Genomic DNA, 27,231 nt, shown 5'->3' with positions numbered 1-27,231 from the left:
TTTCTTTTTGCTTCTCAGCTCTCTCTCTCTCTCTCTATTTTATTTTCGACTCTGCACGTCCATCCAAATCTATGATCCTGTCTTGAACCTTGGCTCCCCTCCTCAACCTCTAAACAAACTAAACCACGTCCGTCCCCGCCCGACGAACAACGAACCCAGTACATGCAATCACCTATCCAACGACCGGCTTACCTGTGCCGCTAGTCCTCTTACTCGGATTTTTTTTTCCTCTTGCTTTTTTTTCTTTTTCTTTTTTCTTATATCGTATTCTCTTATTGCTCTCTCGTATCCTCCCCCCCTTCCCCTTCGTCTCAATACTCTACGACGCCCTGCATTACACTGCGTCGATACCAGATCCCTCACCACGGTCCATTGAACCCTACCTACCCAGGTACTTACCCATCGCTCCCTGCCTAGGCAGGCAAGATAGCGCCCGTAGCGACGCCACTGCAAGCACCAGACCGGCCAGTCCGCCCACACGCCCCATCCACCTGCGACTTGGGTCGGTCGGAGAACTGTGACAACGAAACCTCTCGCACTGCTCTTCCCCAGCCTGCCTATACTTTCGCCCACCGTCGTTGCGGCACCTACCATACTGTAACCGCCCAATCGACCGACCACAGACAGACAGGAAGGATCCACGGCCTCGACGACGACGATAACGCTTTCATCTCACCCCATCCTGATCTGATCCAACCCCATCGACCGCCCTCTTGCCTTCTGATTCAATTCACCCACCCTAGCGACTTGCCTTTCCGCCTTTGCATTGCCTGTCTGTCGACAACGACGACTTTCCTTTTTGACGCCCTTTTCGCCTTTTACAGCGCCTATCGCCCTGCCCTTCTCTTCGCCTGCTTTCACAACTGTCCATTTGCCCGCGAATGCTGCTTTCGCGGCGGTGACGCCAGCCGTCCCTCCTCTCGATCGACCGATCCCACCTTACTAACCTCCATCCTCCCCCGCCTCCCATCGACCGACCGATCGACTGACCGGATTGAATCGACAAACGTCGCTGCCTCCCCGTCATGGCACCGACAACCCCCTCATCGGCGCTGAATGGTGTCGTCATCGGACTGCTGTCGTCTTTTGGCTCCGCCGTGCTTATCGCCCTCGTTTTCCTCGTCATCTACTTCTTCAGGTACACGGCCAGCGGCCGCATCTTCCTCGATCGCATCGGACGACCCGGCGAGTACGACGATGAGCAGGCCTTCGCCAAGGAGGAGACCGAGGCCCTCGAGTCCATGGATGACATGCAGAGGACCGAGTACCTCAGGGCAAAAGGTAGGCCTACACTTCGTCTTCGCTACCGCCATATTCACAGACCACTGACCCCGAGTCCAGCATTCATCCAAGCGAACCCGCCCGAGTCCCTCCAGACCGACATCTCTCTGTCGCAATACCTCGCCATCCAAGAAAAGGGTGTCTCTGCGTGGGAGTTCGAGCCCGAATTGGAAATCGCCAACTGCTTTGTCGAAGGCCGCACCGAGATTGAGTTCTTCGACTCCGAATGCACCGTCATGAGCAACCTGCCCGTGCCCAAGCAGAACGAGGTCTACTACTGGGAGGCAAAGATCTACGATAAGCCCGAAAATACCTTGATCAGTATCGGCATGGCCACGAAGCCCTACCCTTTGTTCAGGCTGCCTGGTATGTCATTCCCGTCTCCGACACAACCGCGCGACGCTAACCGTCCAGGCTTCCACAAACATTCCGCAGCCTATCTGTCAGCGGGCCAGCGACGTTGCAACCAGCCCTTCGCGGCGACGCCCTACGGCCCTCAATATGTCCAGGGCGACGTAATCGGTGTCGGCTACCGTCCCCGAACCGGCACCATCTTCTTCACCCGGAACGGCAAGAAACTGGAAGATGTCATTCACGGCGTCAAGTCCCAGAACTTCTTCCCCGCCGTCGGGGCCAACGGGCCCTGCATTGTGCACGTCAACTTTGGCCAGGCCGGCTTCGTCTTCATCGAGGCTAACGTCAAGAAGTGGGGACTTGCCCCGATGACGGGCAGCCTCGCGCCGCCGCCGCCCTACGGCTCCGAGCAGGGAGACATCCTGCTGGAGGCCGGTCGCAAAGACGGGTACACGGGTGGCGGGCACCAGCGAGCGCCCTCGCAGACCCAGTCCTACAACCAAGCTAGCCTGGGACCTCGGCATGGGCGGACAAGAAGCGGGAACTTCAGAGTACTACCACCGAGGAGCCCCGGTCCCGTAAGAAGCCCGACTGACATCTCTCTGACACACTTCGTCCCCGACGACGAGGGCGGCGAGCCAAGCAGCAGCAGCAATCGCGGGCACGAGGGGCAAAGCGTTGTAGGGCTTGGGCTTCAAGACGCCTTGAACCCGCCACCTGAATACACGAGCCCCGACAACTCGGAGGCCGGCAGTCGCCGGAACAGCACGGACAGCGAGAACACGCCGTTGATACGGGTTCTCAACCGCAATCGGGGCGCTTCTACGACCGGCGGTAGCGGACCTTCGCACCCTCCGATACCCAGCTATACCGATGCGGTGCGAGCCGGCGCGGGACGGGAGGGGAACAGCACTCCACGACCTAACCGACACGCCAACAGGTCGAGGTCGCAGAGCGCACAATGATATTTGAACTCAAACTGCTGGGCAGGACGACATGATACCATGGCCGAAGCCAGCCGGTGGGCCCCCATCGGGAGGGGCAAGGAGTTGAGGATGGTGAAGCGGTTAAAGCCGCCATAATGTGGTGTTTAGGGCCAGAGCACGCGGAAATCCTGAAACCTGGCGATCTAGGAGTTTGGCATTTTTTTTCTCTCTCAAATTTGTTTTTTGGAATAGATGGGATGCTGGCCTGTCTTCGTCGAAAGGGAATCCGGGGAAAGGAAAGGAAAGGGCTTTTTGCTTTGCTTTTGTTAACCAGGTTGGTCCGGCCGCGAGCTTCATGATACCTTTGGACCTGACCGCGAATCATCGAATTGACGCATCTACTCTCTTTTGTGGTTTGGATTGGTGTGCGTTTGCGGTCTTTTCCCCTTACTCTCACGCCATTTCTGTTCTGCCCCGAATGTACGAAAGAATTCGCACACACACAAAAAAAAGCAAGAGTCATGGGGATGGGATATTTGCCGGCCCAGAGCGCGAACTATACATGTACACAGACATCTGCATCAATCATACCAGTGTATAGGAGTTTACATATGTCGACACGACCTCTGAGCCTCACGTAGCGTGGGTCATGTCAACCAGACGGTTCCCAACTACCCAGGACGATCGGTTCCCGCAGCCCGTCATGGTAGAGTTATAGCAAGGTCTCATATTGTCGCGGCGTGACAGAGCATAAGGTTACTTTCGCACGTCGTGCATGAGTAATAAGCCAGGGTCGCGAAACACAAAATAAAATAAACAGGACATGGTAGTAGTCCGGCTCTCAGAAGGATATAGCTGCGAGAGCTTCGACTTGCTATTTTCGAGGTCTTGCACTTCCATCATCAGAAGGCAAAACTACCTTCATAACCCCTTATTACAGCATGAAGTAACTCCTTATCGAAACGCTACCCACCTTACCGTTTTCACCGTTTCGAATCTATCCATCGCCGCACAACGAACAATGCTCAGATATGCGTACCCTACCACTTGAGGTGAGGCCCCTATCTTCCTACTTCTTTTTTTGTCTTTCCAAAAAGGAGTGCATGTTTTCTAGTTCAGCGGAATGGTCTCGGACATCTACAAGCCCCATCTCCCTTGGCCCGAACAGAGTCCATCTTCCTCCGACAGGTAGGCAATACATAGTAAACGCCCGCGGAGGAACTCCGACTGCTTGGCCAACTGCTTATACCTGGCACGCAATTCGGCGGCGGATCCCCGACCAAAAGTGGAGGAACGGGCGATGGCGCGCCCCCCCACCCGCAGGCGTCGTGTCCAGCGGGTGATCTAGGGAACCCATCTCCACAGCGGGACGGCTGGCGGACGCACTGGCCCCCCCCCCCCCCCCCCCGGGCGAAATACGACGCGCGCGCATTGACCACACAAGGAACGATGCTCAAAGCCGGTGGCCCGAACCGGGACGTAGGCGGTGCGGTGGCGGTAGGTGACGGGCAACGCCCTCTACCTTTCCTCCGGAGAATGAGGGCGGACCTGACCTGAGAGCAGGGCAATACGGCCAGAGCCCCGTGGTTGCGCAACGACGCCTCAAACGCCGAGGCAGTCCAGGGAGGCGCCCCGGGCTGCGGAGACAAGGTCACCAGTAGGATGAGGGCCAGACGGGAAGGCACCGAGATCAAGCCGAAAAGTAACGAACTTAATATCACACAAAACATTGGAGAGGCCCGGGCTGCGCAAGATGGCGGTTTCAGACTTTGTCATCGCCGTATGTACAGCAGTAGATGGATAGCAAAGCCCCATTTGCAGATGCCGGTAACGACCATGTTGGAGCAAGTGTGTTTGCAGATGTCTTGACGGCGGAGCTACTCCGACCGTCCGCGAGCCACAGCTGTCTGATTCCAATGGCGTATAGGTAGGCGTTGGTGTGGAGCTGTCGGAATAATGGATCGGGCGTACGGAGTAAAGAGAGAATGAATATGGATGACTGGAACAGGGCCCGTGAGGCGCCAGAAAGCGGTCCGCCTTCATTCCCAGCGGCTGGGATCTTTGCTGGTCTTCGTTCATGCCCTCCACGAGGAAAAGACCCCCTTATCAGCTCACTTGTTGGAGAACGTGTCGGACGCCGAGTTTTCCAATGGGTATGGTCACGGTCGCATGTGACAGTTGATCTTCAGGATGTGAACGGCTGGCCGTGAGGTCGACGCTTATGTTACGGACCCGAAGGGGGTTTGTAGAGTCCGCCTTTAACAAGCGGGGCGAAGGTGGGGGACGGCATCGATTCGATACACGCCCTGGCAGAATGGTTTCCTTCAACCCGAAATCGAACAAGACGATGTTGCGGTGGTGAGAAAGGGGGTGGGAGACGACGGCTGCCTAGATTCAGTACGCACTCTTCTCAGAGCCATGTACAAGCAAGAACTGTTCACTCGACTATAGGACCAACCTCTTTCAATCATGGCTAAGAGACTCTATCTCTAGTGCCTCGGCAAATGTTCTCTTGGTTTTGGTTTTGCTAGAGTCTAGACGTGGCCGACGGCTGGCACCGCCGTGCTCTCCTCCATCCGCCCTCGAGAGGAGTGGGGCTATACCGAGTCCTATACTTCTCTGGGCCCTTGTCTGAGGGTTATGGAAGCATTCGTAGTCCTCTGGGCTGCAGGCCTTTGGCCCCTACTGGTGTTTCGGCAGTCCAGTGCGACGTTTCGCGCGACAAAGCCCCGGCACAGGGTCACGGAGAGATATCTGACGGCTGACGCGCAGAACGGGGATATACAGCCCACAACGATCAAGCAAACGTATCATGGCTTTTTGTCTCCGATGGCTGGTGTCCTCTCGAGTGAAGTCAGGGCGGGACGGTTCTTGAAGATGGTCGTCTCTACTGTCGAGAAGTGTTTCGCAGACAGTAGCTATCTTCATTCCCTGCGGTTGCCTTCTCAGGTATAATTTTGGGACGCCCTCGAGGAGCCGCTATACTCGAGGCTAGGATAGTAGAACGCCATGACGGGGCGGATCACCGAAGCGGTGTTGGCCAGCCAGTTCTGGGAGCTCAGAGGCTGGGAGGTGGGAGTGGACAAAGGAAATTGGGCCGCAGGTGGTCACCCGCAAGTAGTCTGTCTTCATTATGTGGCAAATCTTTCGTTTTTGTCCCTCGCGGGAGTCCATATCACTGCCGCCAGCAGACTTCATTCGAGCCGGCTTTGCTTATACGGTTGGGAGGCGAGGGGAGGCGACACTCGGCAGACATACAAAGAACTCGCGCTCACGACGGGTTCCACGCCTCACTGTGCCCGAGGACCGACATTCTTACCACTTTGCCTCCCTCTCTTTGCATACTATCATCAGCAGTCTTGTGGTGTCTGGCAACCCCGGTTCGTAGCCGTCCTCACTCGCCGCATCCCACAAGGCAGGGAGGAACATAACCAACGGCCGACCTGTGATTGCGCATTGTAGTATCTCTGCAGTATTTCAACAGGGGAAAAATGAATAAATAGATTGGGTCACTTACCATGGCAGCATCCATGAGGAAATGACTGTCCTCCGTCTCGCGGGCCTCTAGAGGGTTTTCAAGCCATCCGAGGTCACGCGGAGTCCGCAAGTCTTGTAAGTCAATGTGGAATTTTGTGAGTTGGAGAAAGTTGTCTTCTGTGTCTTTTTCTTCTTGATTTGTATAATAAGATGGACGGATGGATAGGTAAAGTAAATAAATGTACTGCAATCCAATGAAAATGGTACACAAAGACATGGGCACATTCTATACAGACAACTCGACTCTGGATTATAAGAGCTAACTGACTAATGATTATCATAAAACATATCAGTAGGCAACTGCCATTTCCCCCCAAGCCCTAACTAGGCGAGCAACAACTCATGCCACACCTCTAGTAAAACAGAGCAGAATGCAATCAAAACCACCTTAGGTGAGTGAGTGGGTGAGTGAGTGAGAGAGACCACCAAATGCCAAAATACAAAAAAGCTGTGCTCTATTTTGTGTGGAATTTAACCACCGAATCCTCCCCGAGGTGGGCTCGAACCACCAACCTCCAGATTAACAGTCTGACGCGCTAGCCAATTGTGCCATCGGGGATGAGCTTAAGCGAGCCGCTTAGGGACGCTGCGTTGAGTGAGCGGGGGGTTTGACGTCCCTTGTAGCTGCTCTCACTTGATGACGACCTCCCCCCCCCCCCCCCCCCCCCCCCTGCTTGCCTGGACCCTGCCGATCTATGATTTTCGACACAAACTACGTATAGACGCAGCTCACAATTTCATCGACAGCCTTATTGATCCGCAAAGCCCAGCCCAGCCCAGCTCCAGTCCCGCTCGGCGAAAAAGTTACGCGCCCGCGGCTCAGTGCAGCCGACATGTCATCTGCGTTGTGTCAAACATTGTCAGTCACTGGCAACCGTCTCCCGCGGGCCAGATGACGGGGCGCTTACTATGCGAACCGAATCCTTTGAGGCGTTCTGAACCTCACTCTCCCGGAGAGTTCATCGTGGACCCGAGGCGGCGCAGATAGCACACCGCCAGCCTAGCCCGCCCCGTCCGATGTCTTTATTTGGTATGGAAATCTGGGCGGAATCCCGGCCCCTCAGCAGATAACAATAACTGCACGTGGCCGGCCGGTCCTGGTACACCCCTATTCACGGGTAAATCCCATGACGGCGCCGGTGCCACCGTGGGGTTCCAGTTCTCCGGTTTGCAATTTCGCAACAGAGTTTTGCTTGGATTCAGACATCCCTCACCCACCACCCCTTGGAGGCTCGCAAATTAGGCAGCCCCCCGTCTCCGGGTCCAGGACCTCAATTAACGCAGCCCTCTCGAGTGCCGAAGTTCCAGCGCATCTGGGATCGCGACTCGTGAGGAAGCTGGTGTCTCCTGCCCCCCCCCCTTTGGTCCGATAGTGCCCCCCTCTGGTCCGATAGTTCAAACCCTCGAAACAATAAAGGGGCTGTGCCGCCTCACGGCACCTCCCCTCTGGCTCGAGGATGCCGAACATGCTGGGTTCACCGCCGCCGCCGTCCTACAACTCGGCCGGGGTGCGCCGGTGTCGAGACCCGACCAACGTTCAAAAGGTGGCCAGCAACCCCCTACTCCTTTTTCATTTTTTGACGTTACCCGGGGAGCGCGTATTTCCCCGTTTTTTTAGCTGACCCATACTCTCGGATGCTCATTAGCGGCATACACTTGGCACATCCAAATAAGCCGTCATGGGTCAGAGGCTCTTGAGAAGGCGAAAATCCGGACGGACTGCCCTGACTCGTAGACAAAGTGTAAACATGCCCTCCTCCGCAGCCGCTCGCGAAAGTCATTGCCGTCTTTCAATTTGGTGCCCAGGTTCTAGACCGACCCGGCGACGAGAGGCTGGCGAGAGAGACGTGAACAGACTTTGCTGGGATCCAGTAATGTGACAGACGGACTCGCACTTTGCCCAATCCTTGTGACGGTACGGTTGGCAGGAGGTGGGCCTTAGTAACGTGCCACACCGGTGTGACGCCGTGCCCCATTGACGTTGGCTCTGGCCTCCAAGACGAGAGACCAGTGGTTGGCGTGCACGTGTGCGATGTCGCCTCCGACGGACCAACCAAACCATCCCGATTCTCCCCGTCTCCCCATAGAACGACCAGAATAGAGTATATTTTGAGTTAAAGCCTCGCGCGAGACCACCGCCTCCAAGGTTGCCGTCAGCCCGTGTTATTTCCTTGAGGGGGCGTACGTTCCACGTCAAGGTGGCGAACACGCATTGTGAAGAAGCTTTATCTGGAGTCAGCCAAGCCCTATCCCTCGTAGGGCTCCTCCAGAACAGGCCTGTCGAATACACGGCGGAAACTTCCATGGTACTGTAGATTCTCACCTGGTTGCTCGTATGTCTGTCCGGCATTAGTTAGTTTATGACCTGGAGATCGTTCGGAGAGGGCCGTGGTGACAAACAACTGAACCCTGCCAACGGGAGCTCAACTACACTAAGCCCTTGGTTTCACCGAGCAAGCCCTCGGAGGGGGTCGCGAGGGACTCCCGGGCTAGAGCATAAGGCTTTTCGACGATCTGGGACACTGGGAGTCCATGTCGAGCGCCCTTGGAGGGACCGCCTTTTCCAAGGAAGGACGACTTCAGCCGACCGTCGATGGGGTTCCGCGCCAATACCCTCTACATGATATAATGGTTTATCAGACCAATAGCACTCTTACGAATCTGCCGGCAAAAACTATCTTGGAAGATGAGAGACCACGATCCAGGGTACTCATCACCGGGGCATATCACCAAGGCACACACGGCTTCCGACCCACCTTGAGCTCTATTAGTGACCGTGAAGCTGGAAGGCACGCACCATAGTCATGGCGAGCGATGATCCCGCCGGATTTGGAGCATGCAGAAGTACTCTTAACGCACATCGGCACACCGCCGAAGTGGTGAACCAAGCAAGGGGTGCTCGTCTTGCGCTCAGCAGCTCCGGGCGCGCTGAAGAACCCACGCAGAAGAAAACCGGTCAGGCTATTTTCTGAGGCTGATGCCGCAAGGTAGAGGCCGTACAACGTTGCACGATGATCGATAGTCTCGGGTGCAGGGAGCCGTCGCGAGATCGGTTTAAGCGCCCGGCCGGGACGCAGAAGCTGAAAAGGGTGGCTGCTCAGAAGGTGGGGGGGGGGAGGGAGAGTTCTCGTTGAGGGTTGAGGGGATATGGGCAGATGGCGGATCTGACCATTACCAGTCAAGGGGCGATTTACGTTCTGCTAAGAGACCGGGACAGGGAAAGCAAAGACAATGTAACCAGAGAGTCCTATTCTGCTCGGCATAATATAGGGAGGGCGGGTCAAGAAAAAGGCCCTGGGTTGATCAGGTCAAATCATGTCTTGGAAAGCCACGAGGGAGCGAAGCTCCCGAGGTTAGGGTCAAGGAAACAATCAAGACCACGACAGCTTTGCTGCGAAGAGGTGGTCAAGGCACTTGGGTCTTGGTTCGTTCAACGGAAACAGCAGTTGGCCGCTGTTAGCTTGGAGCGCTTGTCATGTCGTGAAGTGTCAGAGCCCTGGTCACGGATGAGTGAGTATTGAACAAGTATCTGCAAATGTTTGATGGATGTCACTCTTGGCCTCTTGGTCGCGATATGCAACATTGCGGGATGCAAGTAGCCGGCGCAGGGCGACGTCGCTGAGGCTGGAGTGGGTCAAGGGGAAGCACATATGACGGGGATATGGTCCTTGCAAAGGAGAAACGGCACACGGCGACAAGTGGACCAGGAATACCGGCATCGACTGGCCAGGAACGGACCTCGGGACGGGATGGCGGTGGCCTCTGAAGAATTGGCTGGAATCCAAGACAGAAGTTATCAAAGAGAACCAACCCCCTCCGCCCCCAAACAAGCCAACGTGAGTGAAGGGGCTGCGATGGACCATGAGAAAGAATCGGCTGGAAGGATATGGGATAGTGGAGGAGTTGAATTGGAGATAGTGGGGCCGGGCCGGCAGAGCTGTAGTCGGACCTCGGACTAAGAGCCCGACATCAAAGGTAGCGGAGGATTAACGAAGCACTGTTTCCCGAGCAAGGTTGAGGGCGGTATTGCTGCGGGCGAGAGACTACGTATGTGAATGTTGAGAAAGAGAAATTTGATGATAAAAAAGGGGAAAATAGAAAGAACGAAGGACTGCGAGCTGCTGGAAAGAGCAGTCATGGGGAAGTAGTAGCACGCAGCACTGATTTCATCGCGGCGCTAGACCGAGGTAGGTTAGGTAGGATGGTAAGGTACCGCGGGTACGCATTGTGTGGTAAGTAGCACTCTGCAGTTGAGTGGGCACGTACCTATCTACCGTACCCAGAGGTTCCTAGGTAGGTAGGTACGTGGGGTGGTGAAGAAAAGGGAAAAAGAGAGGCGGGTGCCACCAGCACTAGTACCTGCCTAGTGGCAGGCGTGCAGCGTCCACTCGGGTGACAAAAAAGAGAGCCGGTCGGGCCAGCACCACCAAAGCACCATAAACCCTATCAATTTAGAAGCCTGTCATTTTACCTCCTAACTTAATTACCTGCCGCAACCTCTTTAGCATCGATTTAATCTATTTATTAATAGTAGATTGATCTAAATTATGCCAGGCCTCCTCTACAAGGAATTTCAGGTGGTCTTTATCCTAATGTGGTGTGCTTTGTACATACTGCTTTGGGGCTGACTATGCATTCTTAATGGGTGAAAGATCTGGCGATTTAGGGCAATTAAACTAATAATCTAGCCTATTTTGGTCCTTCTAGGCCTGTACCTTGTTATGGCTACTTGGGCTATGGCTAGAGTTATTAACCTCTTTAAGAGTAAAGTGCTTGCCCTTATTATAAGCTTCCTCTATCTACTGCTTTACGTGAGGCTTAAGAATAGTATTAATATAGACCTACTAGGTTATCTTGCCGTTATAGTTAGTAGGCACGTTATACTAGATAAGGTCGCTCTTGAAGTTGAATCTAATAGCTGCCTAGTAATGGATAGCCTTCCTCTTGTTGTCGTTAGGCTCTCTTTGCTCTTAGAGATTAGAAGGATCGTGACGTGTTCTAGGTTTTTGAGCGATATGTGCTGGACGCTTATCAGCAAAGCTAAAGTGGCATTTGTCGGAAAAGACTTGGTCATGCCAATCAGATGGCTCAGGCCGAAGCCGAAGAGCGTTCTCTGCATGCTGAAGACGTCGATAGGCAGTATCTTTATCCACGTGGGTAACTTGCTTTGCAATCCGCTTGCTAATCTGTTGACGCTTTAATGCCCTCTGGATAGTGCGCTTAGAGGCATTAGGAATGCCTGCCTCGGTCGGCAAGGATGCCCATGGCAAGCGCTTTGCCTCAAAGCCCTCAGTATCGTATAAACTTTCAACAGTATCAAGGTTGGCGTCTTGGATTAGGCGTTTCCGGCCACGTTTTTCTTGGTTGTTGTGGTGTGTACGGTCGGACCCCTCACGGTCGGCAAGAATAGCACGGCCCCGTCTCTCGGATACCTCAAAAAAGGCAAAAAGGTCCTTTTTCTTGTAATCAATACCCTTGGCTTCAAGAAACTCGTGAGCGCCTCGTAATCGCGCCTTTTTTGGTGTATCAAAAGCCTTGTGGCCCATCGCGGCAAGTGGTGGTAGTGGTGGTAGTGGTGATGGGTGAGGGTGGGTGTGTGTGGATGTGGGAAAAACCGGCTCTCTTTTTTGTCACCCGAGTGAGCGTGTGCCTAACAACCCTCGCCTGTTCCTACCCCGTCTCCATCGCCGACCGGGCCATTGCTGGTTAGCGCGTCCAGATCAGGCAGTCAAGATGATTCTAAATTTAGATGCAGGCAGCCATCAGCCCCACCCTATGAGGGAGGGGGGGGGGGGGGGGGAACGGCCAATGACCAGCCACTTGCCATCTGGTTTCCTCCTGGTTTTTCCTTCGCCTTGCACTTTAGCCCACAGCTTTAATTCCAAGACAGAAAGAAGGCCCTGCGCAGCTTAATGAGCTCTCGGCAAATCGGCTCACTGCTCTAGAGCCGTCGGCGCTAAGCTTTTCTGGTAGGCTGGGTACACCGAGTTTTCTTTCGCCCGTGTACTACTCGAAGCAATGTCCTGTACGCTACCTACCTAGGTACGTACTCAAGTAGCCAGTTCACGCTACTAAGGTAGGTGGAACTGCAGTGTGCAGTAGTAGACAGGGCTGGGCGGGTAAGGAGTCAGCTTCCCCTGCCTACCTAGCCAGCCTGCCCTCTTATGTAACAGTAGGGCCGTAGGCATTACTGTACATAGTATGTAGGTAGGTAGTTTATGTACTATGTAGGTATGCATGTCCAGCACAAGATACGTTACCTCGACTGGGGAAGGGCCAAGAGACGGGGCAACGGTGACTCAAGACAGCCAACGCACTTGTTCTGTCTCTAGGATGCCCTTCCCCGAGAGCTAGCGCCATGAGCGAGTGAGCATGCGTTATGTGCTAACCCCCCTTACGATGTAAATGCCCGTCACCGAGGATACCTATCATACTTACGTAGGTACAAAGTACACGTAGCAGACGTCATTACGGTCATCCAACATTGCAATACTCCAACTGTCGAGATGGCCTCGGCCAGGAACTTTTGCACGCCTTTCACTCTAGTCTGCATGCGCTAATCGAAGCATGTCGAGTTTCAACTTTTCCCGACAGCGTCGTGACATGTGTCAGCGTCTTCCGATCCCATGTCTTTCCCGCCTGGCGCCGCTGTCTTGGATCGCATCTTGCCAACATGCACAACATCGGCCATCACGACAAGGTTTTGTTTGGGGTGACGGGCGGTCTCATGCTATGCTGCTGCGTCTCGAAAGGAGTCGATTCCGTGACCCCATCCACGCTGCGAACGGCCAACCACGTTCCATGATCCAAGGAACACAACCGCATACATTCTCCATTCCCTTGCCCCGCTGAAGTGGCGGAACCCCGCGGGCCCGGTGTGTGCAATCCAAGACGCAGCGGGGACCGACGGCCCTGTGCATTTTCCAGAAGCCCAGCAGAACTGCCAACAACCTAGCAATCAACGATAATTAACGATAATTGTCGGCAGCAGTCGCAGTACCTGTTCACCCCTCCCCGGCTGATGAGCTGCTCCGTCAGCAACAACCACGCCATCAGTCCCCTTGTCTACGGAGTAGTGTCCTGGCCATCCCTCCTTTTGAATCCCCGGCCGGCAATAAAGGGACTGTGGTGATGAACCCGTGACAGCCTCTCTCGGCCAACGAGACGCCCGTTTGGCACACGTCAACATGTCCCCCCTCCTCGGGTCATAAACTAGAAATTGACATGCCTGTCCCCGGTTCGAACTTGCCGCGGATAAACCACTCTTATTGCCAAAGGTTCATCGCGTAGAGTAACTAGTGTACCGTCTACCTAGGTAGGTAGCATCGTCTCCGCACCAAAGAGTCGTCGACGTGGAGCGAACCTTGGAGACCCTGGTCAAGCCCTTCTTGGTTCACTACGTAGTAGTAGGGTGAAGCCCGGGGGGGGGGGGGGGGGGGGGGGGGGTCATGCGTCACATCAGCCAAATGTCGTCCATCGAGCCCATCCGCCTTACTGATTGGCATCGTCTGTCTGACTCTGCATCTGCGTCCTACGACTGATGCGAACGGCCACTGACCAACCCGCTGCTCAGCTGAGTCCTGCATGCCGCACATTTACAGTAGCTCGGCGCCTTGCCTACCCATTTCACCGCCCTCAATCCACTGGGCCGACCTTGATGCTGCTTGTGGCCACCGCCTGCCTATCTGCACAATGCTGGCTGCACTGCAGCAATGCAGTACCTAGTTGCTAGCGTACACACACACACTGCACAACAATGGCGGGTCAGTGCGGAATACATTTGTCTCCGAGACTCCGTTACCCTAGCTCTGTGGCGAGCGAAAATGAAGGACCCACGCACATCTGAGAGAGAGGGAGGGAGAGAGAGAGCCTCACGATCTCTCCTAGCAGCCAGACTTTGATTACGAGATTTTTTATTATTATTATTTTTTTAATTTTTTTGTAGAGTTGGAGCAAATGGTTTTCGACAGCAGATTTTCTTCTGCACTTACTATCCAGTGTGCTTGCTACCTATCTAGGTAGGTAGTCCATTTGGTTTGTGGCGGTAAAACGCCCACCCATGCTGTGGCAACCTTCAGCCTACATAAGCGGGTCGATGATGCGCACAGGGTTACCTCTTTGCCCAATACTTGACGGAGCCAATGGCCGCTGGCTCTCACCATCACATCACGCAGCGATCAGCATGTGCCATGCCCTCCCTCCCTTTGATCAGCTCCATCCGTCTTTCGACGCCCGATCTGAAGACGGCAGTGGGGAATTAATGTCAGATCAGTTATCTACAGGGACACGAAAAAAAGGTCCCTGCCACGAAGAGTTTACTTCATTACGACTTGGATACGTCCCGGCCGGCAGCATCACCTTTGCGCCCGAATGAGATTCGTCGACGACGCCGATCGCCAAATAGTCGCCCGGAGATGAAGCGAGTGGCATGTCCAAAAATACTGCCTCGATCAACAGTGGGCCATGGAACGTTGCTTTGTTTCTTTCAGCCACCGGCTTCAATCAATGCACACGACACGCGCATGACAGCGCTGACGACACACCGAGGAGACGGGCCAATATTAGCCATCTCCAGATCAGCAAATACCATTGTCCAATGTACCCCCGAGAGCCAGCCAGCAGTTGGGCTCTTCCGGCGATCGAGAGGATCCTTCAGCACACACAAAGTTCCTCGCTGTACGGATACAGCTACTATAAACGTATGTATGGTTCGGCCGAAGCAGCCTCGCATACGCAGACGACCAGACTGAAAGAAGGTTATTTAAGAATAGAAACCCGCCTTGCCCTATCCGGCAAGGTCGTGATGCTCTCTGCCATGGTCTCTCTGCATGAAGTCCGGCTTCAGCCTGCCCCCCGTCAGAGGCTTGGGCTGCAAGCTGTCTCTATCGCTAGCCAACCGACCGAGACACACATCGACTTTGCAACTTTACTCGTCGGCAAAAAATGACTGGCTGTATGGACCAGAGTGCGCAGACGGGCCGAAAGGCGTCCGTCCGAGGGCGTCAGAATGTTGCGACTATCTCTCGACTGACCTGCACCGCCGACCTGTGGTGCTCCCTCCCCACGCCGCCTGTTCCTGCATTCTTGCCTCAAGACTTCGGACAACGGTCCCTTCGGGGGCACAAAGGGACGACTGAGCGAGACCAGTGGTCGCCCTCCTCCGGGTACTGACCTTGTTTGCCTGACCTGGCTTCTTGCACGAATCGAACGCCCCCATCGCCCATCACTCGCCCAGCAGGGCGCAACGAACCCACTTGCTATCTCTCCTCGGAAGGTTATTTCGCTGCTGCTGCTGCTGCTGCTACTTCACACCGCTTCCAGTCGATAAAGACAGGCTCCATGACAGTTTGACGTGCTGATCCCAATGTGCCCTGTGTTTGTAGGCCACCCTTAATAATCTGACACGGTTGCCAGGAGGGCAAGGCGGTCAGGCACAAAGAAGCGGACCACGCGGGCCACCAACAGGCGACCCTTGACACACGCGCCCGGCTGGCCTGTGTGGATGTTGAACCAGTCAGTGTAGTATTCGTCATTGGCCGCGCTAGACAGCAGCAGCAGCAGCAGTGGCGGCGGCATCAGCTCCCTCGTTGGTTTGTGATGTGATGGACCATCTGAGATGTCGTCGACGATTCGGTAAGAATTGCTTACCATGTATGACGAGCTATAGTCCGCAGCTGGCTTTTCCTATGCTGCAAGACAAGAAGAGAACATGGGGACATGTCAGAAGACGCCAAAAATGGACACGAGAAACTGTTGTTTCAGCCAACCAGCAGCGGTAGGGAGCCCGCAACTCCGATCTCCCAGCATCCCTCCCTTGCAGAATGCTAGAGGTGCATTCAGACAACAAAAAGCCAAGACCAGTGACGGGGACCCTGGGATCCGCGCTGTCGACCCCGGCGCCCCTGGTTTGCTGAGCGGGACTCAGCCCAGGTCCAGCAGATTTCGGAGGAAATGCGACGATTGCCCCAAGAGGCAGAAGATGGGACTCTCCACCCCATAGAAAAAAGTTTCGTTTTATTTGAGACAGAGCTCCTCTGCTGGGGTTGATCTGATTTAACGTTTGCTGTCTCCGAATTGTTCTTATCCATGACTGACTCGCCGCAATCTCCTCCTCAACGCTAGCGCAGGGCAAGGGCAGCAGCATCATCATCGTGAGGATTCCTATATTCATGACAATGACAACAACAGGCAGCGCCATCAAACCTTGGCCCCAAGATCTGGCCCAACGGCCGCTGCCATGGTGACGGTTCGGTAGCCTCCGAGTGTCGGGACAACAGTCGAGGGACAACAGATTCAGCCCCAGCATACCAAGTGAATATCTGGCTCTCTCTTCCGAAGCAGAGTCTACGTAGTGTACACTAGGTAGTTGCAGGGCATGTTTTCTAGGGATCGAGGGGCACGCGAGTCGGAGAAATAAGAAAGGAGACGCCAGGCCCCCAAACATCCCACGATTTGTATCTAGATGCCGCCCTTTTTTTGATTTACCAAACGTAACTTTATCACCGAGCTAGGTAATCATCTCGGCAGCGGCAGCAGATCCATACCGTGAACGGTGGGTGATGTTTTTTTTTTTGTTTTTTTTTTTACTTTTTCCACGGTGGGTTCTTTCTTTTTTTCCTTTTCTCGAAGTTATTGTACTTGAACCCCTGTCATGGGAGAGAGAAAGCGGTGGTTCGAAAACCCCCGTGCACTACGTACGGCACAGGCTTGAAACCATGTCTTGAACGGCCGTCAGGTCTCTCTGGCTGATGTAACCACGGTTAGCAGCCGGTCGTTTCTAGTGTCGCGGAGACGATGCTGCCGTTGTGGCTTGGCCTAGCGGAGCGAACCTACTACCTACTACGGACACTACGTAGAGCTTTGCATTCAGGACGGACTTCAGACCTCCACCGGTGAGGTGCCGGCACGCTGGGCGCCTCAGTCCTCGCTAAAGCGCTGTACGAATACCACATCCGCACCACACCTACGCCTCTTTCGGCATAGCCTGCCACGGGGCAAGGTCAGCATGGGCGACGGAAAGACGCCCAAGGGAGAGAGGCAGGGGTGTTGTCAAACCCATGACCGCATAACGTGGGTTCAAATGGGAACAGGGTCCTTCATCATCCGGCCGAGATGGGAAAGGTCGATTTTTTGGAGGGGGGGAGGACGGGCGCCAGTTGGGACTTTGGAGCTTTTGATCCTCAATGCACACAAGGTTGTGTGTGTGCATGACGAGGGTTGTCGAAAGTTTGTCGATGTTTGAACAGTTCTCGCCGCAGCTCGCAAAGTTCCAGAGACTCTCCACGGACGACGACGACGACGACGACGACGATGACAGACCTGTAGTCGTCATGCAACATGAGACGATTGCGTGTGCAGCTTCGGGACCTTGGAGATGCCGGCCAGATAAATGGCCGAAGGAGGTTTAGGTGTTGGCGATACCGACACAAAGCACGGCCGGCAAGTACGTATTCAACGCCCACGGAGGAGGCCATGTGACGAAGTCTTTTTTATTTTATTTTATTTTTTCGCTACCTACGAATGGGTCGAGAGGATCGACTCATTGGTGATCATAGGGTAGGTAGCACGGCAGGTAGCGAGACTAGAAAATCGGGTGCGGCCGGGATACAGCCCAAAGGCACGAAACGTCTCTCCCTCTCCCTCTCTCTGCATAGGGTGCTTGCTGCATACCTCTCGCGTATGATGTTGGTAGGTAAAGTAAGGTAAGGTAGGTTAGGTAGTATTAGGTAGTAGTGAGTAGGCAGAGCATCCTTTCAGCCCACAAGTCCGTGCATGACCAATGTGTGCCGATGGGGGGCGGTTGGATGGTTACTTTGGGCGGTGGCTCAACTCAAAGTTATCGACGACCACTGCCTCCCGATTTCATGTCCCCGCAACACCCTGCTGTCGACGTTATTGCCCAAGAGTGCTAGCAGGGGGTGGAGGGGGCAGCAAGAGGGAACAGTTGGGCGCGGAGAGACGAACGCCCGCGGGGCGGAAACATGAAGCTTTGGTTGGCAGGACATGTTTGTCTCCGAGTATTGGAGCCTGTTGCTCTCGAGTCTTTATCTGGCCCTTTCGACTTTGGACTTTGATCCGTGCGAGCCAACAATATAGGACAGAGACAGAGGAAAGAAGGAAAAAGGAAAAAAAAAGGAGGGCAACCGACACTGCTGCTTGTCACCCGAGCGCCGGCCCGACGGGGCAGCAGCTCTTCTTTCTGCTGAAAAGTGTCACAAGCAAAGGCAAAGGAGGAGGACGGAAAAGCCCAAGAGCCCAAGAGTCCGGCCGCATGAAGCTGAGCCAAGTGGTTGTCCGGGACTGGACGGTGTGGGTGTGGTGCCTCCGTCATGGGCTGAGCCCCGAGTGGACGAGTCGCACGAGCACTGCGTAGTGAAGGGGACAGAGGAAAACAACCAGAGTCACCAGCACAGACGTTGGCACAGACGGGCAGAGGTGCAATAATGGCTTACTACTGGTGATTGCTTCGCCTCCATCGTGTTGACTAGCCTCCTGCCGACAGACACCTGGCACCCAGCGTGTGTTGCTGGTCTGGATCGGGACAAGGCACGCCCGTTGCCCTCCCCTCCCGTGCCATTCCTCTGAACCATGACTCTCAATCCGAGGTGCACATTACTATAGAAGCTATACGGAGGGAGAGAGAAAGAGGAACAGTACGGCATAGCACGACATTGCACGGCACAGCATGGCATGCTACCGGCGGCGCGATGGAGGCGATGCAGGCGATGCAGGCGATGCAGGTGATGATGGACAGGTAGCGGTGGCGGTAGCGGCAGCGAGGGGGGGAGACCCCAAAGGTAACAAGGCCATGCCCAAAGGAGACAAGACGAGCAAGCAATGGGAGAAAGGCAGCTCGTAAGAGGCAACGGTGCCCTGTGAGATGAGGAGAAACCATTCCCCTTGCGACCCCGGACAGGCAAGGCTGGCTTAGCCAGTCGCGCGGCGCGGCATGGCATGGCATGGCATGGCATGGCAGAGGAACGCGCTAGAAAGTCATCAGATGGTGAGCTGGTGCGGTTGCTTTAGTGGTTTGCTTCGGACCGTGAAGCAAAGATGGAAAGAGCGAAGCGACAGACAGACAGACAGCTTGAGGCGCAGCCAAGCGCAGCAGAATAGCGGCGGCGGCCTCTTAGTAGTTGGACTGGATTGGAAGGGGAGTGAGTGAGTGAGTGAGTGAAGGAGGAGGGTGTAGAAAATTAGGTGCGGGTGAGGAGAAAAAGGCACTAGGACGGACGGGATGAGAACTTGGTGGATGCTGCCTATAGGTATCATTCTCACCTGAGACTAGCCTCTTCCAGCATTAGCGGCATCGACAGTAGACCAAGTATCTTACCTAGCAACCTAGGTGGGTAGATACTTGCCTGGCTAGGTAGGTACTGTTGCTGGGTAAGCATGGGTAAGAGAGAGCAAAGTTCTACCTCGACCAACCACAGCAGATCCCATCTCTCAGGCTCACACTCCCTGCCCCACCCGTAGCCATACGGCGGTCAATCATTCGTCTGTTTTCGTTCTGTGGTCACTCAATCCCACTGGCAGCCTGCCAGTGGCAGGCCACCCACCCCCAGTCTTCTTCTGTCAGCCGTCCTTGGGACTTTCGCATGGGTGAGTCGCCGCCGCCCGTCGCCGCCGCCGCCGCCGTCGTCCTTGGTTGGGCCCAAGAAGCCGGCTCACCCACGGGAGGGAGGGACCAGGTTTATTTTTAATTAGGGCCCTTCTGCATCGGCTTTGTCGGCGAGTAGAAAGATGGAGACGTCGTCCTCGTCGTCGACGGCGGCGGCGGCGGCGGCGGTGCGACGACGGGAACAAACAATAACAGCCCATGCAACAGAGTGATTGGGTCAATAGCACAAGCACACGTAAACTACAGACGATACAGGACCGACCTCCATCTCTCGTCCTCTTTCTCCTTGACGACGACTATTTCTGTTCGGGCGTGGCGTGGCGCGCATTCTTCTTTTCTTCGCACGTCGCCCGGCAGTTCTCCGGCGGCCGTCCTTGGCTGATAGCAAATGTGGACTTGGGCAGTAGCACCGTACCCAGTACCTTCCTCACCTTGGTATTTGATAGACATGGGCAATCGCGGAATAGCGCCGAGTCTCATCGGCTACTCATACCGCACAATCTCAGACAAGTGACCGGCTGCGGATACCGGTAGTGTGGTGTGGTGTGTGTACATACATACTGGGCAGCCTCGGCATGCCGTGCCATTACAGCCTCCGACGACATATCGTACATGGCATAGGTAGACTAATGGTATACTACTACATGACATGGTTTGGATGGCATACATACATACATACATACCTAGGGGTTGGGTTACTACACTAGTGTGGCCGTTGCAATTCAAGCTCATCGGCCATGACATCCGAGTTTCCATCACCAAGGGCCCTCGTTCTTTCCTCGTCTCGCCTGTCTGTACTGTACTGTACTGTACTGTACTGTATTGTAATGTATTGTACGGTACGTATCGCCTCACCAGTTCCTTTTATTGTGTCTGTCGAATCCTCCATCAAACAACCATTCCTTCTTTCCTCTCACTCTTCCTCCCTCCCTCTCTCTCTTCCCCTCCTCCTCGTCGTTCTATTCCCGCGCAAGTCACCACCTCGCGTGCATTGAACGTAAAGCTCCAGCTCATGCACACGCCGACATTTTGAGTTACCTTGTGTACGTATGCGCCAACCACCTTCACCAATCCCGCTGCGCCTTAGCACTCTTACTGACCATGTCCAAGACCCCTGCATCCAAGTATCCCACCCTCCCATCTATCCCATCTATCCTATCCCATCTCGTCCCATCTTATCCCATCCCATCCCGTCCTAGTCTACCTACCTACTACGTAGACTACGAATGCTGCGTACGGACACCTAGGTTTAGGTAAACCAGGTAGCCCCTCACCATCACGATTCGCTTGCGCCCCTTACGGAGGAAGGACGGTAATAGTGCGTTGCGTGGACCGTACGGGCGGAAAGCGGAAAAGAGCAAAATCAAGACTCACCGATTCACCGATACACCCACCCGTCTCTCCTCTTGTTTCGACAGGGCCCGACCCCGGCGCGCGAGGCCCAGTGTATCATATTTGTTTTTTTACTTCTTCTTTTCAACAGGAGACCCTTGTCTCTCCTCAGTCCCTGGTCCCCCCCCTGGCGGATCTGTCATCGTTGCTCGTGCTATTGCTACGTAGCTACTGCTGCTCCCGCACCCGCACCCGCATCCGCGCGCGCAGCGGCGTTCGGCCTCTTGCCATTCTCAACCAAAAAGAGCGAAGCATTCATCCTATTCCCAACTAGCAAGCATAACCACACGCGCACAGACGGGGGCATCCAGTCTAGTCCAGACAGCAGACAGACAAGCAGAGACAGACAGACTACTGTGCGAGTGGGCGAAGCGGTACGTACGAATTTCCACAACCTATCTACTTGTATTTACCTACCTACCTAGGTAGGCAGGCAGTGTACCTTAGTCTCAGCAAACCAGCGCAGCACTCCCAGCACGGGCGGCACCTCCCCCCCTTCCTTCCACAGGCCACTCCTGCCCCCCCCAATCCCCCCTGTCCCATCCAGTCCTGTCCATTCTTCCTCCTCCTTAGACCTGCTGGGGTCTGCGCACCCGGACATCCACGAAGCATCACTATGTCGCCCACCTCGTCCATACACACCCCAGCATGGAGGAGAGAGAGAGAGAAGGAGAAGGACAGGGTTTCCCTCCTCCTCATCCTCCCCCCTCCCCTTCCTCTTCTTTGCTTTTCTCTTCCTTACCCCCCCCCCCCCCCTAGCCCCCCGGGCGCACAGGCTGTGCCCCGTCATTCCCACCCGGGCGCGCTGCCTTGCCTGATTAGGTCGAACCGGGTGTGGCACCCTTTTTCCCAACCGTGCCGCCCTCACTCTGAGCTTGAGCCCAAGCTTCTGTGTGAGTTTGTGTGTGCTTGTGTCGGCTGCCGTCTCTCTTGTCCGCGAGGTGCCATTATTTAATTGTATCTGCCCCCCAACCATCTACCGCCGCCATTCCCATCTCCCCTCCCCTCACCTTAACATCAAACATCAAACATAATCAGCCTCGTTGAGCTGCTCGTGCTGCCCTCAACCACTTTCGCTATTTCCTAACTCTCTACTCCTAGGAAGTCCTCGTTGACTCCTGTCATTCGCTTTTGCGTTCTTGTGTTTTTTTTCTTTCTTTCTTTTCCCTCACCTCTCGAAAGCCAACTCCATACCCTCCCCGAAGCCAAGCAACCTCTATCTCTATCTCTCGTCCTCTGCCACTTCTTTTCTAACAAGACACCCCAAAGAAGAACCCTAAAGGCACAAGGAGCTCTAGACCCCTCTAAACTGCGTCTAGTCTACTCCGACACCCTACTCTCGAAGCAACCAACCATCGCCAACACCCCTGGTCTTCAACCTCGTCCACTCCTCGGGATACGCCAACTCAACAAAGCCCCTCCCCCAATCCCGTTTCTCCCCCAATCCCGTTTCTCCCACAACCCGGCGTCAGCCAACAAATGCTTCACCTTTGAACATCGGTCTTAGGATCAACCACACTCGCTTTTCGGAACCAGAGAGGACAGAAGGAATTAAGGGGAAAACGCACAATCTCGCGCCCATCGACGATCGCTACTAGTGTTAGGAACTGGGAACAAAACAGAAAAGGCTGTTTTAAAGAGGTGAAGAAAAAAGAGAGACCAACGCATCACAGAAAGATACGTGAGAGGAATCCTACCAAGCCGATTATCGAGCATTGCGGAATTCTTAGCAACCATTTCTGTCGATCGCCTCTCACCAAGCATCAGACCATTGCGCTGCCGGTCGCTTACACATCCAAATACGCTTTGCGATCCTTCGCATCGCCTCCTCCGAGTCACCGACTCACCGTTGTAGTATAAAGCCTGTCTCAGGGACCTTGCCGCCTTACGTTCCTCACCGGCAACGGAACTACACTCGCTTCCCATACACGGTCCCTCCCCGTCCGTGTATATACTCATGTTTGTGTACTCCGTTCCTGTCTCATCATCGCCGGACTGACAGTGTGCAGCTCTTTCGTTCAAAAACAAACCCCCTCCACCTTGTCTCATAATGGCCGGTCCTGGTGGTGGTCCTCCCCGCCGCAGTCACACCAAGTCCCGTAAGGGCTGTGATACCTGCAAGCGTCGCCACATCAGATGTGACGAGAGCTTCCCCCAATGGTATGTTCGTCAGCCTATGCCTTGGTAACTTTCGCTGACTCGACCAGCCGTAACTGCACCAAGCACAAGATCCGCTGCCCCTACAATGACATGCCCGTCCCCGAAGATAGGTCCACGACCCCTGACAAGCCCGATCTTATGTGGACTCCCGAGGTTGAGGCGGCCATCTCAATGTGGCAACAGACCGGGCAGTTCCCCTTTCCCAACCTCAACATCTACCCGGCGCCGAACCCGCAGTACCTCAACGTCGAGGACCTCAGACTCGTCTATCATGTGGCTTCCATCTGCGACGAGCTGGCCGCCTTTGACGCCAACGGTTTCACCCTCTGGACTCGCCAGATCCCGACGTGAGTTGGACTCTTTGCTCATCCGGCATCAACCATTGTGCTGACCTGGAATAGCATCATCAAGATTGGTGCCACAAACGCCTACGTCATGCATGCCCTCCTGGCCTTCTCGGCCACGCACATTGCATTCCTCACCGACTGCCCCCTGGTCGGTAACATGGCATATGAGCACCGCGGTGTCGCCCTCAAGGGCCTGCAGGAGGCTATTGGCACTTTCAACCGCGAGACGTCGGATGCCGTCTTGGCCGCCTCCCTCGTCTTGTCGTGGCAAGCCACGGATTGGTAGGCAACAAACTGCAACCGCCCGTTCTCCACGGCGCCCGCGCTTACACACCTCTTCTCTCACAGGCGAAGCTGGACCCAGCTCATGCAAGGCACCTCGTCGGTAAGCCAAAATACCCCATCTGATGCCGTGAGCCTTGAACAACGCGGCTAACCCCCTCTCTCTTTCCAGGTCATCGAAGCCATGGACTCCTGGAAGCACGAGTCCCAGTTTGGCGATTTTATTGCCGAGAGCTGCACGTTCCCAACCGCTCCCGCCTCGCCGAGCCCGGACCACAAGCCTAGCCAGCCGCACAAGGAGGATCTGGACGCCTTCAACCGTACCCTGCAGCAGCTCCAAAAGGTCGAGGCCCACCTCAAGCACAACAAGGAGGACACAAAGTCGATCCAGCAGTTGGCCAGCTTTCTCAAGGGCGCCCGCAAGGTCAGCCCGACGCTCAGCGTTTCCCAGCAGTTTGAGCGTCTGCGCCCCCTGCGCACCTGGCTCTTCTGGCTGCCCGTCATGTACCTCAAGCAGACGGCCGGGTCGCCGAGCGCCCTCATCATCATTGCCCACTACTACACGGTGGCTCTGATGATGGAGCGTCTCTTCCCCGAGATTGGCGCCGCCTACTTTGGCAGTCTTTCCATCGGCCCGGTCGAGGAGATTGCCCGCCGCCTACTATCCATCAACATCTCGGGCAGCCTTGACGGTGACCTGCAGACCCCCTTGACGCTCATGGAGTTCCCCATTGACACGGTCAACGAGTTCCGCTCGCGTATGGGCTGGATTCAGCCTGCGCGGACGCCCTCGTTCCCGCAATTCAACCCACCCAACTTCTACATGAGCGAGCCCGTGCCCCTCCCCCCGGCCAGCGACTCGTACCTGTATGGCCAGAGCCCTGCCTTCAGCTACAGCACCGAGTCCCTGCACTTGCTCAACGCCGAGTCGGGCCCTCCCAACAACGTCTCGCCTCTGGTGCTATCGTCGCCCTTTGTCAACTCGCAGTACCTCAACATCCCCAGTCCCAACTACGGCGGATATAGCCCGGCCTCGTCGACATTTGAGGGCTCCGTCGCGTATAGCGATAACGAGGAGTATGGCTCGTACGGCGGCTACGACATGAGCGGCCTGCCTACCCCCATGATCGGCGGTTCAAACAACACTTTTGGCGTCGGGTTCGTCTCTCCCACCCAGCCCGTGTGGATCTAGAAAGGCCCTGCCCCTCACTCCATGGCACCCTCGATAACCACTACGGCTACCAACACAAAATGCACCACTTGGAAAGAATGCCGGATTGACCGCCGACCAGGATGCCAACGACACCCACATACCCGCCCCCGGAGGACCCGAGCGTCCTGGCTTCTTCGCTGCACACGCTGCCCCCCTCCCCGTTCCTCCACCCTGAACAGTTCGGCATGCTGCCCCTCCCAGAGTCGCCTGTTCCCCACCGCTCGCCGCTTCACCGGCAAACGCCATCGTCTTCCGCCACGGGGGAGTCGCCGCGGTCCGTCAGCGCACCATTTCCGCAGCGCCATGTCTGGGTGCCTTCGACGCCGACGTTCCAGTTCAACAGCGAGAAGGGCAATGAGTGGGAGACGTAGGCCGTCTTCCACTCTGCTCCTCCATCTCGAACCCCGTTCCATTTCATCACCATCGCTTGGGAGCCCTTTTTTGATTTTCCGAAATACACTTTAATAATGCTGCATCGACACAAAAACGCCAATGTACAACACGTTCCTTTGAAAGAGACACCGGCCCAGCCCGGGACCCCCGAGCTAGCCTCGACGCACCCACGACACTCATTTTTGTACCAACTATATATGACCTCAACGGCGACTACAACAAACTAACTAATATACGACGACACTCCTTCCTAATTATCGAAGACGATACCTTCGATACCACACAAGCACACACACACACACACACACACACACACACCAAAACATAGACATTCCTTATAGCATCGGCATTGGATGATACCCCACTGCATCACACTCCTTATTACGACGTAACGATCCTCCAAACCAAAAAGCATTTTCCGGATTTAGAAAGGAAAAAGGGAAGAAGAGACTCACACTCCTTATGGATTTACATTGGCCAACAACAATCCAAACTTGCATAGCGATTTGTTTTTCGTGTTTGATGCAAAACACACCCACAACCAACACGGCGTTATAAAGGAAGTACACCACAGAAGGGGGGAAAGGATGAGCTTTGATCTCTCCAAAAACAACTGCATTGGGCGGCGTTTTACATGTCTTTATTGTTTATATGTACCGGGACGTAGGCATGCCTCGCCGGATAACATGTTTTTGTAATCTGATACGTATGGGACATGGTTTTGGATTTAATGAGGGCTTTTCCAGCTGCAACTCGGAGAATCTCAAGCGTCGGGATTGTTTGTAATGATCTATGCTTTTTGCTTGGGCTTTTTTTATTTTTTATCTTTCTGAGCCCTCCCTCATGGGAGTGAAGAAGAATACACTAGTAGCTTGACGTACATCATTCTGACCCTTTTCTACTTCTGAGTATTGGATCGTGACATGTCGAGAGCTAGGTCGAGGCAGCTCTGTTTATTACAATGGTAACTGAGGAAGGGGACATGGGAGGAAGGCTCGGTTCTGCCCAATACATACATATATATATATATATATACATATATTTGTCTTGACTATTATATGCCGTTCCAGTAGGCTAAAAGTTGCGAGACAGGACGACTTCACGTGCAACTACTGTGCCAACCCGAGACGACCTGGGCAAGCAAGGCAAGACGAAACGAGCATCTCTCGTCCGGCGGCATCGTCGTCGTATTCGCCTTGTGCTCTGCGGACAATATCATCCCCGTGTGTTGGTTTGGTAGATGCGTGGGCCACAGATGCGGAGCACCCGTGGCCCATGCTACAAAACCCTCCCCCAATAACAACAACGACCAGCCAGCATCACATGCGACGTGCATGTCTGGAAGAATCTCACTAGAATCTGAAAGATGAAGAATAAGCAGCAGAAGAAGAAAAAAACTCCAGTTCCCGTCACCCCCGTGGGGCGGGCGTGTTGGCGTAACCCTATGCTAAGCTATCTACCCTATCTACCTATCTACGACGGTGGGCCCTTTCCCTGCATGCATCATGACGCCTTCGCTGATTCCTCCCCTCCAACCCCTCCTTCCCTGTCGGCCGTGTATTTTTGACCTGCCTGCCTTCTCCCCTTTTTTGTATCTTTCCAGCCGATATGTGTCGTCCGAACTCCAGCCATGTGTGATGATGTTGGAAGTAGTTCGACCCCAGTCGCGGATCCTTCCACCAGGAGTAGCCACAGAAAAAAGAAAGAAATAGGAAAAAAAAAACG

The 27,231-nt window shown here is 54.7% G+C and overlaps 5 protein-coding genes and 1 non-coding gene across 6 annotated transcripts; 3 read left to right on the top strand and 3 right to left on the bottom strand.

Annotated features, from left to right (window-relative positions):
- Positions 1–1,025: 1,025 nt before the first annotated feature.
- On the top strand, positions 1,026–2,635 carry GLRG_01239 (SPRY domain-containing protein; the record flags this gene model as incomplete). Its single annotated transcript, XM_008091924.1, has 4 exons — positions 1,026–1,281; positions 1,342–1,647; positions 1,696–2,513; positions 2,576–2,635. The coding sequence occupies 4 exons, from the start codon at positions 1,026–1,028 to the stop codon at positions 2,633–2,635; spliced, it is 1,440 nt and encodes a 479-aa protein (XP_008090115.1).
- A 3,948-nt stretch (positions 2,636–6,583) lies between these two features.
- Positions 6,584–6,657, bottom strand: GLRG_13043. The gene has a single exon. It is a non-coding gene; the product is annotated as a tRNA-Asn (tRNA).
- A 4,183-nt stretch (positions 6,658–10,840) lies between these two features.
- Positions 10,841–11,678, bottom strand: GLRG_01238 (HMG box protein; the record flags this gene model as incomplete). The annotated part of the gene is made up of 1 exon (XM_008091923.1): positions 10,841–11,678. A coding segment is annotated over exon 1 (567 nt), but the record flags the coding sequence as incomplete, so codon positions are not given.
- A 3,810-nt stretch (positions 11,679–15,488) lies between these two features.
- On the bottom strand, positions 15,489–16,337 carry GLRG_01237 (uncharacterized protein; the record flags this gene model as incomplete). Its single annotated transcript, XM_008091922.1, has 2 exons — positions 15,489–15,782; positions 16,302–16,337. The coding sequence occupies 2 exons, from the start codon at positions 16,335–16,337 to the stop codon at positions 15,489–15,491; spliced, it is 330 nt and encodes a 109-aa protein (XP_008090113.1).
- A 6,824-nt stretch (positions 16,338–23,161) lies between these two features.
- GLRG_01236 (uncharacterized protein) lies at positions 23,162–25,092 on the top strand (the record flags this gene model as incomplete). Its single annotated transcript, XM_008091921.1, has 5 exons — positions 23,162–23,271; positions 23,319–23,618; positions 23,673–23,900; positions 23,967–24,003; positions 24,073–25,092. 5 exons carry the CDS (start codon positions 23,162–23,164, stop codon positions 25,090–25,092), a joined length of 1,695 nt encoding a protein of 564 aa, XP_008090112.1.
- A 101-nt stretch (positions 25,093–25,193) lies between these two features.
- Positions 25,194–25,484, top strand: GLRG_01235 (uncharacterized protein; the record flags this gene model as incomplete). The annotated part of the gene is made up of 1 exon (XM_008091920.1): positions 25,194–25,484. The coding sequence occupies one exon, from the start codon at positions 25,194–25,196 to the stop codon at positions 25,482–25,484; it is 291 nt and encodes a 96-aa protein (XP_008090111.1).
- Positions 25,485–27,231: the final 1,747 nt, after the last annotated feature.

Source organism: Colletotrichum graminicola (genome assembly GCF_000149035.1).
Source record: "Colletotrichum graminicola M1.001 genomic scaffold supercont1.3, whole genome shotgun sequence".
Classification (NCBI taxonomy): domain Eukaryota; kingdom Fungi; phylum Ascomycota; class Sordariomycetes; order Glomerellales; family Glomerellaceae; genus Colletotrichum; species Colletotrichum graminicola.
This window is presented reverse-complemented; position numbering and strand designations above follow the sequence as displayed.